The 13239-nt window shown below is 38.8% G+C and overlaps 1 protein-coding gene across 1 annotated transcript in view; it reads right to left on the bottom strand.

Annotated features, from left to right (window-relative positions):
• LOC108250516 (RNA-binding Raly-like protein) overlaps positions 1-12825 on the bottom strand; it is a 38553-nt gene extending 25728 nt beyond the window's left edge. Inside the window, exons 1-2 of the mRNA XM_017440432.3 lie at positions 12611-12825; positions 7892-7967 (exon numbers count right to left, since the gene is read on the bottom strand). Of these exons, the coding sequence (XP_017295921.1) occupies positions 7892-7967; positions 12611-12632 (98 nt within the window). The 5' untranslated portion in view covers positions 12633-12825. The remainder of the gene's footprint in view (positions 1-7891; positions 7968-12610) is intronic.
• Positions 12826-13239: the final 414 nt, after the last annotated feature.

Genomic DNA, 13239 nt, shown 5'->3' with positions numbered 1-13239 from the left:
GCAGTGGCCCTGAAACCATCAGATGCACTTTCCTCCCATCTCTGCTGGGAGTGACCTTTTCCCCAGTAGTACATCCACCTCAGACTGCATTGACCTTTACCTACAGTACAGCCCCATCACCTCTCAGGAATGGACTGCAAACAGCACATTGTCTGTGTATCCATGCAGAGAGAAAGCTGTCAAGGGACCGAGGGAGAGGCTGGACAGAGAAGTGAAAATGGCAGTTATGCTTTAAAATTGATGGTAAAGTGGAAGGGGGAGGAAACAGCAGGCCTCTGTGAATAGTTGGTGGGCTGTTTTTTTGGCCACAGCATAAGTGAGAACTGCCACCATGGTGATGTGCTTGTTGTTTGTCAGTCAGCCAGTAATTCATGCAGTTATACACGCAAAATGAGACAGAACTGGTTGAGACTAAAAGCTTAAAAGAAAAGTTTGGTCTCTTTTCTTTGCTTCTTGTCTTCATGTGGCAGAATGCAGGACAGAGGAACGACTTGGAAGAGTGACAAAAACAGACTCCTGACATTACAAAGGTGGTGACTGAATTCAACACACACTGTAGCTGTTTTAACTCTCCAACTACCTGAATAAGTGTTGCTTTTAGTGTTTCTGTTATTCGTGATGTTTGTTGCTTTGCATTTTGAAAGAGCTTTGTTCATCTTTTTCTCTTTTCATTCAAAATAGCATCCAAATTTAGAGCTTAAAACAGGATTGAGTACAACACAGCAAATGGAAAATGATACCAGAGGCCTGACAACCAACTAAAGATCTGTCAACACGCTGCTGCAGCAGTAATCAGACTGCATAGAATGAGCCACAGAGCCACCAATCAGAGCCATGGTGTCTCTCACCTCAACAAATAGTGTGTCTTGCTTTGGAAAACAAGGAAAGTGCTCCAAACTTTGCACAGAGGTTACCAAATCACTGTTCAAAACATCAACATGCTGTATATGGGAAGCAACTGAAGGAGAAGTAAACATTTTGTCCTAAAACAGAACACAAAAGCGGCTTCATAAATAATGAAGGATCTAAAAAGGAAAGGTTTTGCGATCAGGAAGACTCAGTGCACCATAGTCCCAACAAATAAGTAAAGTACACAAGTGACAGGCTTATATTGTAAGGCTGCAACAGTGAACAAGATTTTTTTTTAAATGACACCATGACTGTCTGTGAAAATACCAAAATACTGACAGACACAATGACTCACCATCACCAAAAGCTTCACCAAAATGTCACACTAGTATTACTAATAGGAGCAAATTAAAAGTACAAACTCGTCATATCCTATTTGGTGACACAACACCTTTGACGAGAACACACAAGAGGTAAGCCCAAAAAGCTATGCAACACCTACAATATATCTTCCATAGTGAGAAGGATGATTTTGCTGATCAAGTAGAAGTAGTCAGGACTTGGTTGGATAAAAAAGGAATGTCACAGTAAATATTGAGCAAAAAGGAGGTTAATCATAAAACCAGTGAACTTCAGTTTTGCCTCTGTTTGCCCTTTGCTTTTTCTGTCGCGTGTTGTAGATTTACAGATGTCAGCCAAGTGAGCCTCAGGCTGGATTCTCATCTAAAATATGTCAGACCAAGTGTCAAATGTTGTGCAGAAACAAATGGAGCGGACACAGATAAAGCGAGGAAAGCTACATTCTGTAAATCTTTAGATTATTGTATTAACTTATTTCCAATACTGTTTTGCTGCTATTTTTTTTCTGCATACTGTTGTGTTTTACTCTAGCAGTTTAGCCTCAATTTCAACTGATGATGTGAATATTACATCCACAAACGTTAAAACTGAATTTAAGAAATATGGATGATCACTAGAATAAAGCATAAAAAACTAATGTAGTGTCTGAGAGAGTCTGAAGACATGGGGCCCACAGCCACACAGTTCCTAAAAAGGATGTTTCTCCTTGGACTGCCACAATGTATGTATTCTAAAACCATTTATAGAGACAAGGGCCATGTAAACAGAAAAAGGCCTTAGATGGGAAAAGGAATGTATGTAGAAGCTCTGAGCTGAAGAAAAAAAAAAAAACCTTTCTGTGGTCCTCCATATGTGTGACAGAGGCTGTGGTTGTGACAGAGGGCTGCAGCTTTGAATAAAACCCTTTGCTTTTCAATTGAGTCATTATTCCTGAACCATCATCGCTCCAGCATCCTGAAGACGAACCAACCCATGCACCACACCAACAATGCTGAAATTAGACAATCGGCTAATTTACACATGAGCGAAATGTAAAGTGAGTTCCAGACGTGACTCGTTGATCAACTCCATCTGGCCCTCAGTGTCAACGTAAAATAAATCCTTATGAAGCATCTATTTATAAATTAACCTTGAGATGAGTACAAATAAAAGTTATCACTGTTTTTCTTTTCTTTTCTTTATCTTTTGGACTAAAATAAGCACAAAGCAAATTCCACTAGTTTTTTGAGTTGCAACTGGAACACAGTTAAGTTGATGTAATTTTGAGGTAAATGAAAAACATCATTTTAATATTTTTCTTCACTTTACTGATAGAGAAATGTGTTGGATTTACATAGTTGGTAGGTTTAAAAATCTCATTCTGTCTGTAACCTTTGCTTGATTATATATTGCATTACCATTTAAATTTGTCTTATTTATGCTTTATAAAACTTTTACACAAGTTTAGTTTTTCAGTTTGTATTTATATGCTGTCATCTTCATCCTCTAACGGAAGAAATGTTGTATGTCAGTGACACCTTCCTGGATAAATACAGGCAAAATAAAATAAATTAAATCAAATGAGAGCTGTGGCTTTTAAAGAAAGACTAAACCATATTTGTTGGTAATATTCTGACAATTTATATTTGCATAATATTAAATATTTGTACTGACAATCTTGGTTCTTTTGGTATTTGGCCATAACCGGCTCATTTTTGAATCATTGTACATTTTAGAGACAACATATTTATATTTCCATTGACTAACTTGTTAAAAATAGATTACAAGCCAGGAAAAATAACAAAAATCTATATAAATTACTATATACGTCATGAAATTAACCTTTCACTTGTGGCTCCCTAATTATCACCAACTACTCCTGCAAACACAAAGTTCAAATCCACCTTGGCTCCCCATTATTTTTTAAAACCTATAAAACAGATGGGTACTACCAGCCTAAACCAGCCTCCTCTGTCGCCGGCCTCTCTGAATATTAAAACAGATGATGGCAAATTAATAGTGACGTCTGTGGAGAAAACAGACAAAAATACCAGAGACCAGATGCTCGGTACACTCTCCGCAGGATGGCCAGTCCCCTCCCCTCCCCTCCCCTCCCTCTGCACCTCCACAAGATGGAAAACCAAGGAGAAGGTAAAATCAGCACCGTTTTAACTTTATCATAGCTGAAAGCTTAAACGAGGATAAGCTATGACGATACAGACCCAGGATCAAGACTGAAGTTTGCTTTAAGGTTTGAGAAAAAAAATCAGAGGGAAATATTTTGATATTTTTGTGGATCTCTGCATAAGTAAATGTTAATCTGACTGCTTTTATTTTATGAGTAATGAAATAGATGAAGAGAAAAAAAGATATAAAAGAAAAACAACCCTACTTTTAAAAGTCCTTTGTCCTACATGTCCCCTGATTTCAGTCACATGTTAAATTGTATACACCCACACACACACCCCCACACACAGACACACACATCTGGGCTCTTCCACTGGCACCTGAGCCTCCCTGTTTGGGCCACACACTACAGTGAGCTTTTGTAGTTGTGCAGCGGAGCACAGAGGTCACTGCTGCTGCTGCAGCATCTGTGTCTGGGCTGAGAAACGCTTTAAACTCTCTCCACCCGAACCCTGCTTCCACAGCTGGGGCTCACTGAGCTAAAGGAGGGCCTGTGACATTCAGGAAGCAACGATAAATGATGACAACACCCCGAGTCATCAGGGTCTCTCTGAAGCAAAAAGCCCGGGGAGAAAGACAAATAAAGGGAAGGGGCAGATGAAGACGAGAGAAAACAAGCCTCCTATCATGAAACATGAAAATAACTTGAACTATATTTGGACACAAAATGAAAAGCTTTAATTGGATTCAACGATAGAGGTTGGGAATTTAATTTTGAGCTGGCTAATACAAGTTTCCAGCAATTAAATCTGTTCAGCGATGTTGTTAACCTGCATGAACAGATTACAGTGCTTCAGCGTCTCAGGCGGGAGCTTGAAAGTTTGTTGGTGAAGTAATCTAGGCCACAGGCAGGAGTGTTTGTTGGCCCGCTCTGTGAGGACGGAGGGGGGAGGCAGCAGACGGGGCACTCTGCTGCCAGACGCACAGAGAAGGATGATTGGAGTCAGGACAGAGAGATTTTTGGTGGCTGTTGCAACATGATTTACATTTTTTCTGACTGTAGCTCTGTTGGCGTTTCTGGGTCTGGGAAACGATCATATACAGTAGTTTGGAGCGTGTTATTCGTTTTATATTTAGAGCTGAAAATTCATTTGATTCTCAAGGTAGAGATAGAATTATAAATATTAGCATATATTCTTTATTAAATAGAAATGTATCCACCAGTTTTATAACCAGAGTATCCCTCTCCAGTTAGTAGCTCAAACAGCTTTTTTCATCACCACTGTAAACCAGTTTATCTGAATAACCTAAAATAATCCCAGTCAGTTCATCACTGCACTGAAGATGCTGGCATCCTCAAAAAATGTTGTTGGCACACAAATTCTCTAAGGAAACGATGGACAGATTCATTCATTCATTCATTCATTCAGTTAACAAAAATCATTTTGAAGGACAGGAGACTGGAGAATTACAACTTTTTAACTAAAAAAATGTCTGAATCGACAGTGGAATGCCATTTCCCTTTTCTTTCTTTCTTTCTTTTTAAGGTTTTGATGTTTTTATTGCTAGTTATAGTTAGATTAAATAAAAGGAGAAAAGTGGGGGAAGCAAATCCAGGGTTGGTTAAGTGTCAAATAAAACATTTTTTTTTAAATGGCATTTGAGTTTCTTGTGGAGAAGCTGTGGTGCTGTCACCACTGCCAAAGATGAGACTCGTCACTATGAAACAGCCTGGTTTTCCAGACAGAAATAAAATTAAAAGAGAACAGTTTTCATTCATGGTACAAACTGTACAGGAGGAACTTGTTGCTTTGGATTTACAAAAAAACATAGGTGAGCTGAAGAAACAAGACAACATCTCTGTGACAAAATCTTTAGGGGACTGACAAAGAAACAGATGCTCTGAATGAAATGCACCAATTCAAAGCACATAAACTTTAAAAAAGCCATTCTTATTTTTTATAGTTCTGTAACAGCATCTAGTCTGCTGGTGTCAGTGATTAATTCCTATTATCCTCATTGTAAAGTTTTCTGCTTTAGGCTTCAACGGAGGTCGACATGTGTTCAGACAGGACACATATTGAGTCAGAAGAAAACTAAAAGAAAACACCAAACAGGTAGGAGGTAGACATCTAATACTAATAAACCTAAGACATAAACCACAAAGTGCTGCCAAATCAAGGAATATGGAAACAGAAAATGAATATAGAAGCACAAAGCAGGATTAAGTCATGAAGGAAGTGGAAAAAACCCAACTGTCCTAAAGGAACAAGCCTTCTTTCGGCTGCTCCCTCCTGCAGGGATCGCCACGGTGAACAGAACTCACACGGAGGATTTGGTAAATGTTTTACACCAAATGCCCTCCCAGACACAACCCGACTCTAACCTGCAGCCTCAGGAATACGAGATTGAGGCACAGACCACTGATCTACTGCGCCTCCATCCTAAAGGAAATATAATGATTTAAGTTTATGAGCAAAATCGTGTATGCCAAAGTTTTAAACAAAGATTTTGTGATCTATAAGCAGCCTAATTAGACTATATACAGGGATAACTCTCAGCTCTGACACCAGAGCAAATTTTAACTCAATATCTGTAAAAATGACTGAGTTGTAGCTATTTTGTGTTTGCTAAGGTTAATTAGCTCTGGTAACCGTCTTGATTTTGTTTTCCTCTAAAAGGTAATCAGCTGAGGATGTACCTCCAATCATTACTTTGTGAGTGTTTCATTAGAATCTGTTCAGTCATTCATGAGGTATTTTGCTAACAGACAAACCCACAGGCAAATATATGATTGCCTGCCTTTCATGGCAGCAAGAGATAATTAAAAACAGAACTGTTAGATTATGCTTTAGGCATTATTTGATTATTAAAACACTTTGACATGCTGATGGACTAAATTTCAGTGTTGATCGCTGTAGCCGTATATCTGTTCAACATCAACTCATCTAAGATTTGTTGCTGTGAAGAAAGACAAATTTTAGCTTCAAGCTTGACTGAGAGGAGCCTCACACTGTTGCTGAAGACTCCTTTATTTTCAGCATGTTAACAGGTCAGACAGGCTTTGTTATCATTCTGACATCTCTGTAAAATTTCACATGAGATGCCAGGGCTGAACCATGCCAGGGCTGAAACCTCAGGTGTTTTTCATCGGCTGTTAGTCATAGGGTGCATGCATGTGTGTTGTATGACTAACCTCATTAATGCACTGATGCACACTGTTGAATAACAACACGAGGGAATGGGGGAATAATCTTTAGGGTTAAGGTCAGAGGGAGCAAACAGAGAGCTGGATTAAAGACAAGCAGAATGAGGACAAGGGCATGTTGGGTATAACATATATTAAATATTACTCATAAAATGTATGTATAGCTCTAGCTTAAATATTACATCTTCTTTGGAATGGTTTGTGACTTTCCTGAGTGGAAACACATTCATATTTAGTTCAATATTTATAGTTTGGATGGAAACGCATGTGGTGCTCCAGCTGCACAGAAATAAAAATAATGAGATCTGATGGCTGAGCTTGGGATAAACAATTTGGCCTAAATATAACTGCTAATATTTGTTTATTTTGAATGTTGGAAACTTGAGTTGGACATCCAGTCTCGTCTTTTTAAAGGGATTGTTCAGATATTTTGAAGGCTATGAGCAAAAATATCTTACCTGTTGTAATGAGCTCTTTGAATGACCTCAGATTGGAGTTTTAAGACTTCATCTATCCACTCTGGCCATTGTCCCACTCAGACTAGCCTTTAGCTTGTAGTTCTTGTCAGAATTAAACTTAGTTTCTACAAACTAAGGTTGTTCCAAGCACTATCTACGTCAGGTAAGATAATAATTGTTAATAACTTTATTTACAAAATCCCACTTCAAAAGATCTGAACTGTCACTTTAAACTGTTCAGCCTTATTGGTTTAAATTGGATCTTATCTAAATAAACCCTGGATTGGTTTCGAATTTAGCTCAACAAAAGCTTTTAGGAAAAAAAATGATATGTCAAAAAACTAAATGAATAAATAACAGGAAGTTCAGCAGAACATGTCAGGAAACAGGCACCACTGAGTCTGTAGAAAAAGAGCTAGAAAATTACAATCTGCTCCAGCTCGACACCGACGCTGCTGACAGTGACATTGCTCATATTTTGTGAAGGAGCTCAAGCCCGAGGAGCTGCAGTCAGAGAAAAAGTTCCAGCTCAAAGGCTAGAATGAAGTTAAGACAAATAAAGGCGTGAACAAATTCAAACAAGCCCACACACTGTCATCTCTCCGATTGCCCTCCGCTCCTTTTCTCCACACAGCCTGCAATAAACAGCAATCAGCTCCAATCACATGTGTGCACTACATCAACAGATAGATTAAAACATTGACTGATGGAGACTGCACCTTTGGCTGAAATCAATAGCAGCTTATACACACAGCAGATATGAAGCCAATAACAAATAATGCTGCATTTATTGGAAAGCGGAGATGCAACCGTTGAGTTACAGATAAAGAGGCTGCAGCAAAAGAAACGGAACGAGTGATTATCTCTGAATGTACGTATGCATGTGTGGGGGGGAGGGGCCCGTACTCACCCGTAAGTGGTGTTACTGGCCCTCTTTGTGGCTGCCCGGGAGCGGCTTGACTTCAACTCTCCACTCATGCTCATGTCTGCATGAAAGAGCAACCAATTAACTTTGTGCTGATACAGGAAATGGCAACAAAACACAACAAAGGAAATGGAGAAAAACAAGAAGGAGAATGGTCCGACTATCGTCTAACTTGGACTCTGAGTTGTATTTCGTCTATTTCGGTTTTCTCTACTTGACTGAAATGGCTGGAAATTATTGCACTCGCCTCCAATATTTTACAGCATGTTCCATCTGAAACTTTATACCTCAGTGACTACTTTGACTTTCCTGCTGCACACACCTCTACGCCCGCTCCAAACAGCTAATTATTAAAAATCACCTTGATTAGAGCGCGTGCCAACAGTTTATTGTTCACACTGCGGTTGTGTGGCGTCGATTTGCCCAAAGAGAGAGCAAGGAAAAAAGGCAGCAAGAAAGAAGGGAAGAGGAGGGGAGTCCAGCCTGACATGGACAGATGGGTGGTGAATGGAGTGTGACTGGGCCAGCTGCACATACACTCACACAGTGTGACTGTCAAATGGCTGGGAGCTACAATTAATTAAGTATGGGTCTGAATGTGTGAAAGGAAATTCAGACGTGTGTATGCGCCTTTGCCTCCTGCAGCAGAGATATTTCCCTGACAGTTTGTAGCCCAGCAGTGCCCTGTCGGATGGCTTCTCTGCAGCCAACAGAGACTCTGCTGGTGGGCAACCTGTCCCCGCTGCAGACACCTTTACTGTTATTTGTCTGAACCGTGCACTTGTGCACGCCCGAGGAACTATGAATGAATGCAAATTACAGTATAGAAAACAAAGACAAAAATGATGATTTTAAGAATATTTCAAAACGCTCAAGGTCACAATGCTGCCATTTTAAAATGAGCACAGCTTTGTAACATATTAAACAAACAAACAGAGGTATTTATTCATTGAGTTTTCATCCTGTTAAGGAGCAATACACTGTACATTATCTTGCACAACAAGAATAATATGATTTAGATCTTCTTTACCAAAAAATATACATAACAGAATATATTCTTCACAAAGGTTTGGAAAACAAAACAAAGTTTTTTGATGCACTCTCCTTGCAGCGTGAAGACTGCGTGATTGACTGCATGATGAAGCCATTACACAGGACCAGAGACGGGGATGCTGCTGAGCACAGTTGTCTCTCTCAACAGGAACAAAACCTCAGGAGGTAATCAGCGTGCCTTTTCCAAAACAGAATCCTACACGCCATAATTAGCTTCACCGGTGTAGATTTCACATACGAGCCACACTCAGTCATGTTGCCTTTGTGGAGATTTCTGTTCTGGGTTCAAAAAAGGGAAAAAAAAAAAAAAAGGCTTCCCTTTCATAGCTCAGATCTGCGTTTTTCTTCAAATAATGAGATAATGCGATGTAAAATGCTGAAAACAGAGTTGATATCTGTCCCCATGATTTTCTTTTTAAACACTCATTGTTCTCAGTTACTGAGTTAAATCTGAGGATGATAATAGTGATTAATGAATGTGGATCTGGAGTATAAACACAAGACAACAACAACAACACATTTAACTATTAAAAGCCTAGAACTCTTTGAAGGAATGCATATTGCCTGCTGTCTTTCATGGCGAAGATTTAAACTAAAACTGTTTCATGCTGAGAAATAATGTAGTAATAGGCAATTTGGTCAAACCTTAAATGCATGCAATCTCATGCAATATCACGAGAGCTTGTAAGATGTTATAACGCTCAGATAGTAACACGTCAAAATATCTTTAAATTCGACTAATTTATAGCCATTTTTGTGTTGGCTAAGATTAATGCACTGTGGTGGCCATCATTGGGTTGATTTTAAATGTTCATGAAGATTTTAGATGAACAGCCAGTGATTATTTTCTGAGAGTTTCAGTGATTTATGAGATATTTTGCTAACAAACAGACAGCATTGACTCTAATAATTAATGTCAAAGATGTTGTGCAGTTTGTAGAGCTCAGAGTGTGTGTTGGGAGTGACTCTCTGCCACTACCACGCCTAATTTTAGCTCAATATCTGTGAAACTGGCTGGATTACAGCCACTTTGGTGCTTGGTAAGGTGGCTTAGCTGTGGTGGCCATCTTGAATTGAGTTGAGTCAAAAAGTTAATCAGTTGTAGATGTAAACCCAATTAATATTTTCTGAAAGTTTCATTAAAATCTGTACAGTGATTCATGAGATAAGTGTTTTATTTTTTATATTTAGTCATATATTTTCCCCTCTAAAGTGAAACTCTCTAACAAAGAAGAAGAAAAACATTTGACTCCATCTTAGATCGATCAAAAAATGTAATGACAGCATACTTTGCGTCCTCTCTTGTTGGATCGATAAAAGTGCTTTATTTATCAAGACCAGGCTCCTGCTCAACATGACAACATTACTGTAATCAGTCAACAGCAGGCTGATGTATAGATTCATTTATCATTCCAAGAGGATGATTCCTCCTTCATTATGTCCAAATGAATGCAGAGTAACGGTGACCATGGCACATCACAAGAATATTGTATCATAAGTTGTGTTTTCCACCATGAAGCAGCCTATTCAAAGACAAACTAATTGAAAACTGTCATGTAAATCAAACATCAGCGTAATCTAACATAAAATTTGGTTCTAAAACAGGAGTAAACGACACATGAAGGTCAAATACAATCAGCCCTAATGAACTGCAGACCTTCACCCTCTGCTAATCTTTACACTGTCTTTTATCAGGCTGAGAATCAGTCTTCATAAAAATGAAACAAAAATCAGAATTAATTTTATTCCTCTTCTTGGAAATGAAATGACAGAGAAACCAGACTTTCTTTATTTTGCTCCATCCTCCAGGTAGATTTGCCTTTAAAACCCCAGTAACTCAGCTCCTACTCTGGTAACGTGTCCTTGAGTTCTCTAGTAAATCCAGGAAATATGAATCGTTGTTTTTACATCGGTGCTCTGAAAATACAGCTCCACTTGTAGCTACAATAAGGGGTGAAATTAGAAAAAAAAACAAACAAACATCTAAACACTCACTCACTCTAAAACACTTGAGTTGGAGAAATTTGTGCACATCTGACACACAAACACTGATCTGAAGCTGTTTTAGTGAAGGGAAGAGAAAATAAAAATATATATATATATGAATAGTGCTGCATTTGTTTTTCATCTTCCAATATCTTGTTGTTTCTTCACTTTTTGTCTTGCAGTAAGATAAAAAATTGTTCTATTATTTTATTATTAATCTAATTCAATTTAATTTTCTATTGATTTATTTCCCACATAGATTCAACATGCCTGCAACAATAACTGCTACTATGATTTTTAAGATTCATACAAAAAAAATCAAGAATTTCTTTTAACCCCACCCAAAAGTCTAAATAAATCAATCAAGCTGTTGTTACAAAATGCCTTTGGAACAGTTATTTTAATAAAATTGATTTTAATGTAATTGCTTTCTCCTTTCACTGTGTCTTTTGATGGACTTCTTTTATGTCATTTTCTAACCAAAGACTAAATCAAAATTTGCTTTTAGACAGCACAAGCAGATTGAAAGAAAATGCTCCTCATCTGATTGTGCCCTTCTGCATTTTGTGCAAACATTAAATCAGAACATCAGTTTGTTTCGCTGATACATTTTAACTGCATCATGTGGAGCATTTTGCTGGTGTTTATTAATGTGAAGGTGTCATTGTTTCACGGTCTTGCTTGCCACAAAGTTTATGAACTAGTCTGCAGCCGATTAACCTGCGTTTAAAGTTGTTGTGCTCGAGCGCACGCCTCTTGCTGTGACATGACCTTCTCCTTATATCATCCTGCAATGCCACTGATTTCAGGTCAGGCTTGGCGCCAAACTACAACCATTAAACCTTAGTTTCCACTGTCTTCATCATGCAGTGCAATAACCAGCTCCGTTGGTAACGTCTGACGTTCATCTAAATGAAAATAAAAGGCAGGGCGATGGTGGTAGATCTGAAGGATGAAAGAAAACTTGAATCCCTGTTTAAGAGATTCATCAGCACCTTGTGCTAGATTATATTCTTAGTGTTTATCTCACAAAATAACACAGAGACTGAGCTAAATCCATCTCTGTTTCACTGTAAAGTCTGTCATCCTACATGAAACTTCCCTAAAGCGTTTTAAAAACATGCAGTTTCGAGAGAAGACTCATTTCTTGTTAGTATATGTATTTGCTATGCCTCATTGCCTGGTAAAGTCGTGTTTTCTTATTTTGTTTTAAAAAGTCACATTTACTGCTAGAGAACAAAGAAGACTAAATTCACTGACAAAATTGAACCTGCAGCCATTTCAGGCTCAAAAGCTTTCATCGTCAAAGACCAGGTGCTGACCTTGGCAATATTAGAACAAGTTCAGCTTGGGTCAAGTACTTTGGGTTTTAAAGCGAAGACGTATTCATTCAAAACACCTTTTTGCATCATTAAGCAGAGCTATTTCAAAAAAGGATTATTTCCAAACCACAGAGGGAATGGGTCAATCTGAAAAACGTCAAAAAAAAAAAAAAAAATCTAAGTTTCAGGGTGAAGATGAGGAACTACATGATGAAAGGCTTAGAGAGTGAAAATGACAGGGAAAAACTAATAATATCAGAAACACAGTGAAGCCTGCAAACATCCTCTAACACATGCATGAACACACACACACATATGGAGGGATTTGCTGGTGTATACTCACATCTTGGACTGAACAGGGTCATATCAGGGATGCAACACAAGCAGCAAACTCAGAGCGGAGGAGCCAACCAAGAGATTTCTTTGCTTCTTCCTTGTAACTCTTCTTACGTCCTCACTGTTGCTGTGTGTGTGTGTATGTTTAGTTTTGACTGTGTGTGAGTGTGTGTGATCAGGCTGCCGTTTGGCTGACTGCTGGGATACTACTGAGTCAGTGACAAACCAGATAGAGGACCACCAGTGGGTTGTACCACATCTTATGATGAGGTGGGGGTAGACAGTGGTGCGCTGGGCTGTTCCATTAGCAGGGAAGCAGGCAGGAGGTTGGGATGAGTGTGCAGCTGGTTTCCCCTCAGCAACAGGAGCTTGGCTGGAGCTCAGTTCTTACAAATTCCAGCCAGGCAAAGGAAGCTGCTGCTGCTGCATGTGTGTGTTTTGTGTGTGCTACACGTAGGTAGCCTGAAAAAATACAGCAGTGCACTGGCTTCACTTCATGTTTGATTAACTCTGTGCAGACAGACCCAAGCTGTCCACATGCCTGAGGATTAGTAAAACAAACAAAAAAAAGAGCTTTCCACAATGTTGAAGTTAGACAAAATGCTGTAAAATGCTGTTAATCTGACAATGTTGGTA

The sequence above is a fragment of the Kryptolebias marmoratus genome, linkage group LG15 (genome assembly GCF_001649575.2).
Source record: "Kryptolebias marmoratus isolate JLee-2015 linkage group LG15, ASM164957v2, whole genome shotgun sequence".
NCBI lineage: Eukaryota > Metazoa > Chordata > Actinopteri > Cyprinodontiformes > Rivulidae > Kryptolebias > Kryptolebias marmoratus.
Note: the sequence above shows the minus strand (reverse complement) of the source record. Positions and strands in the feature narration are given on the sequence as shown.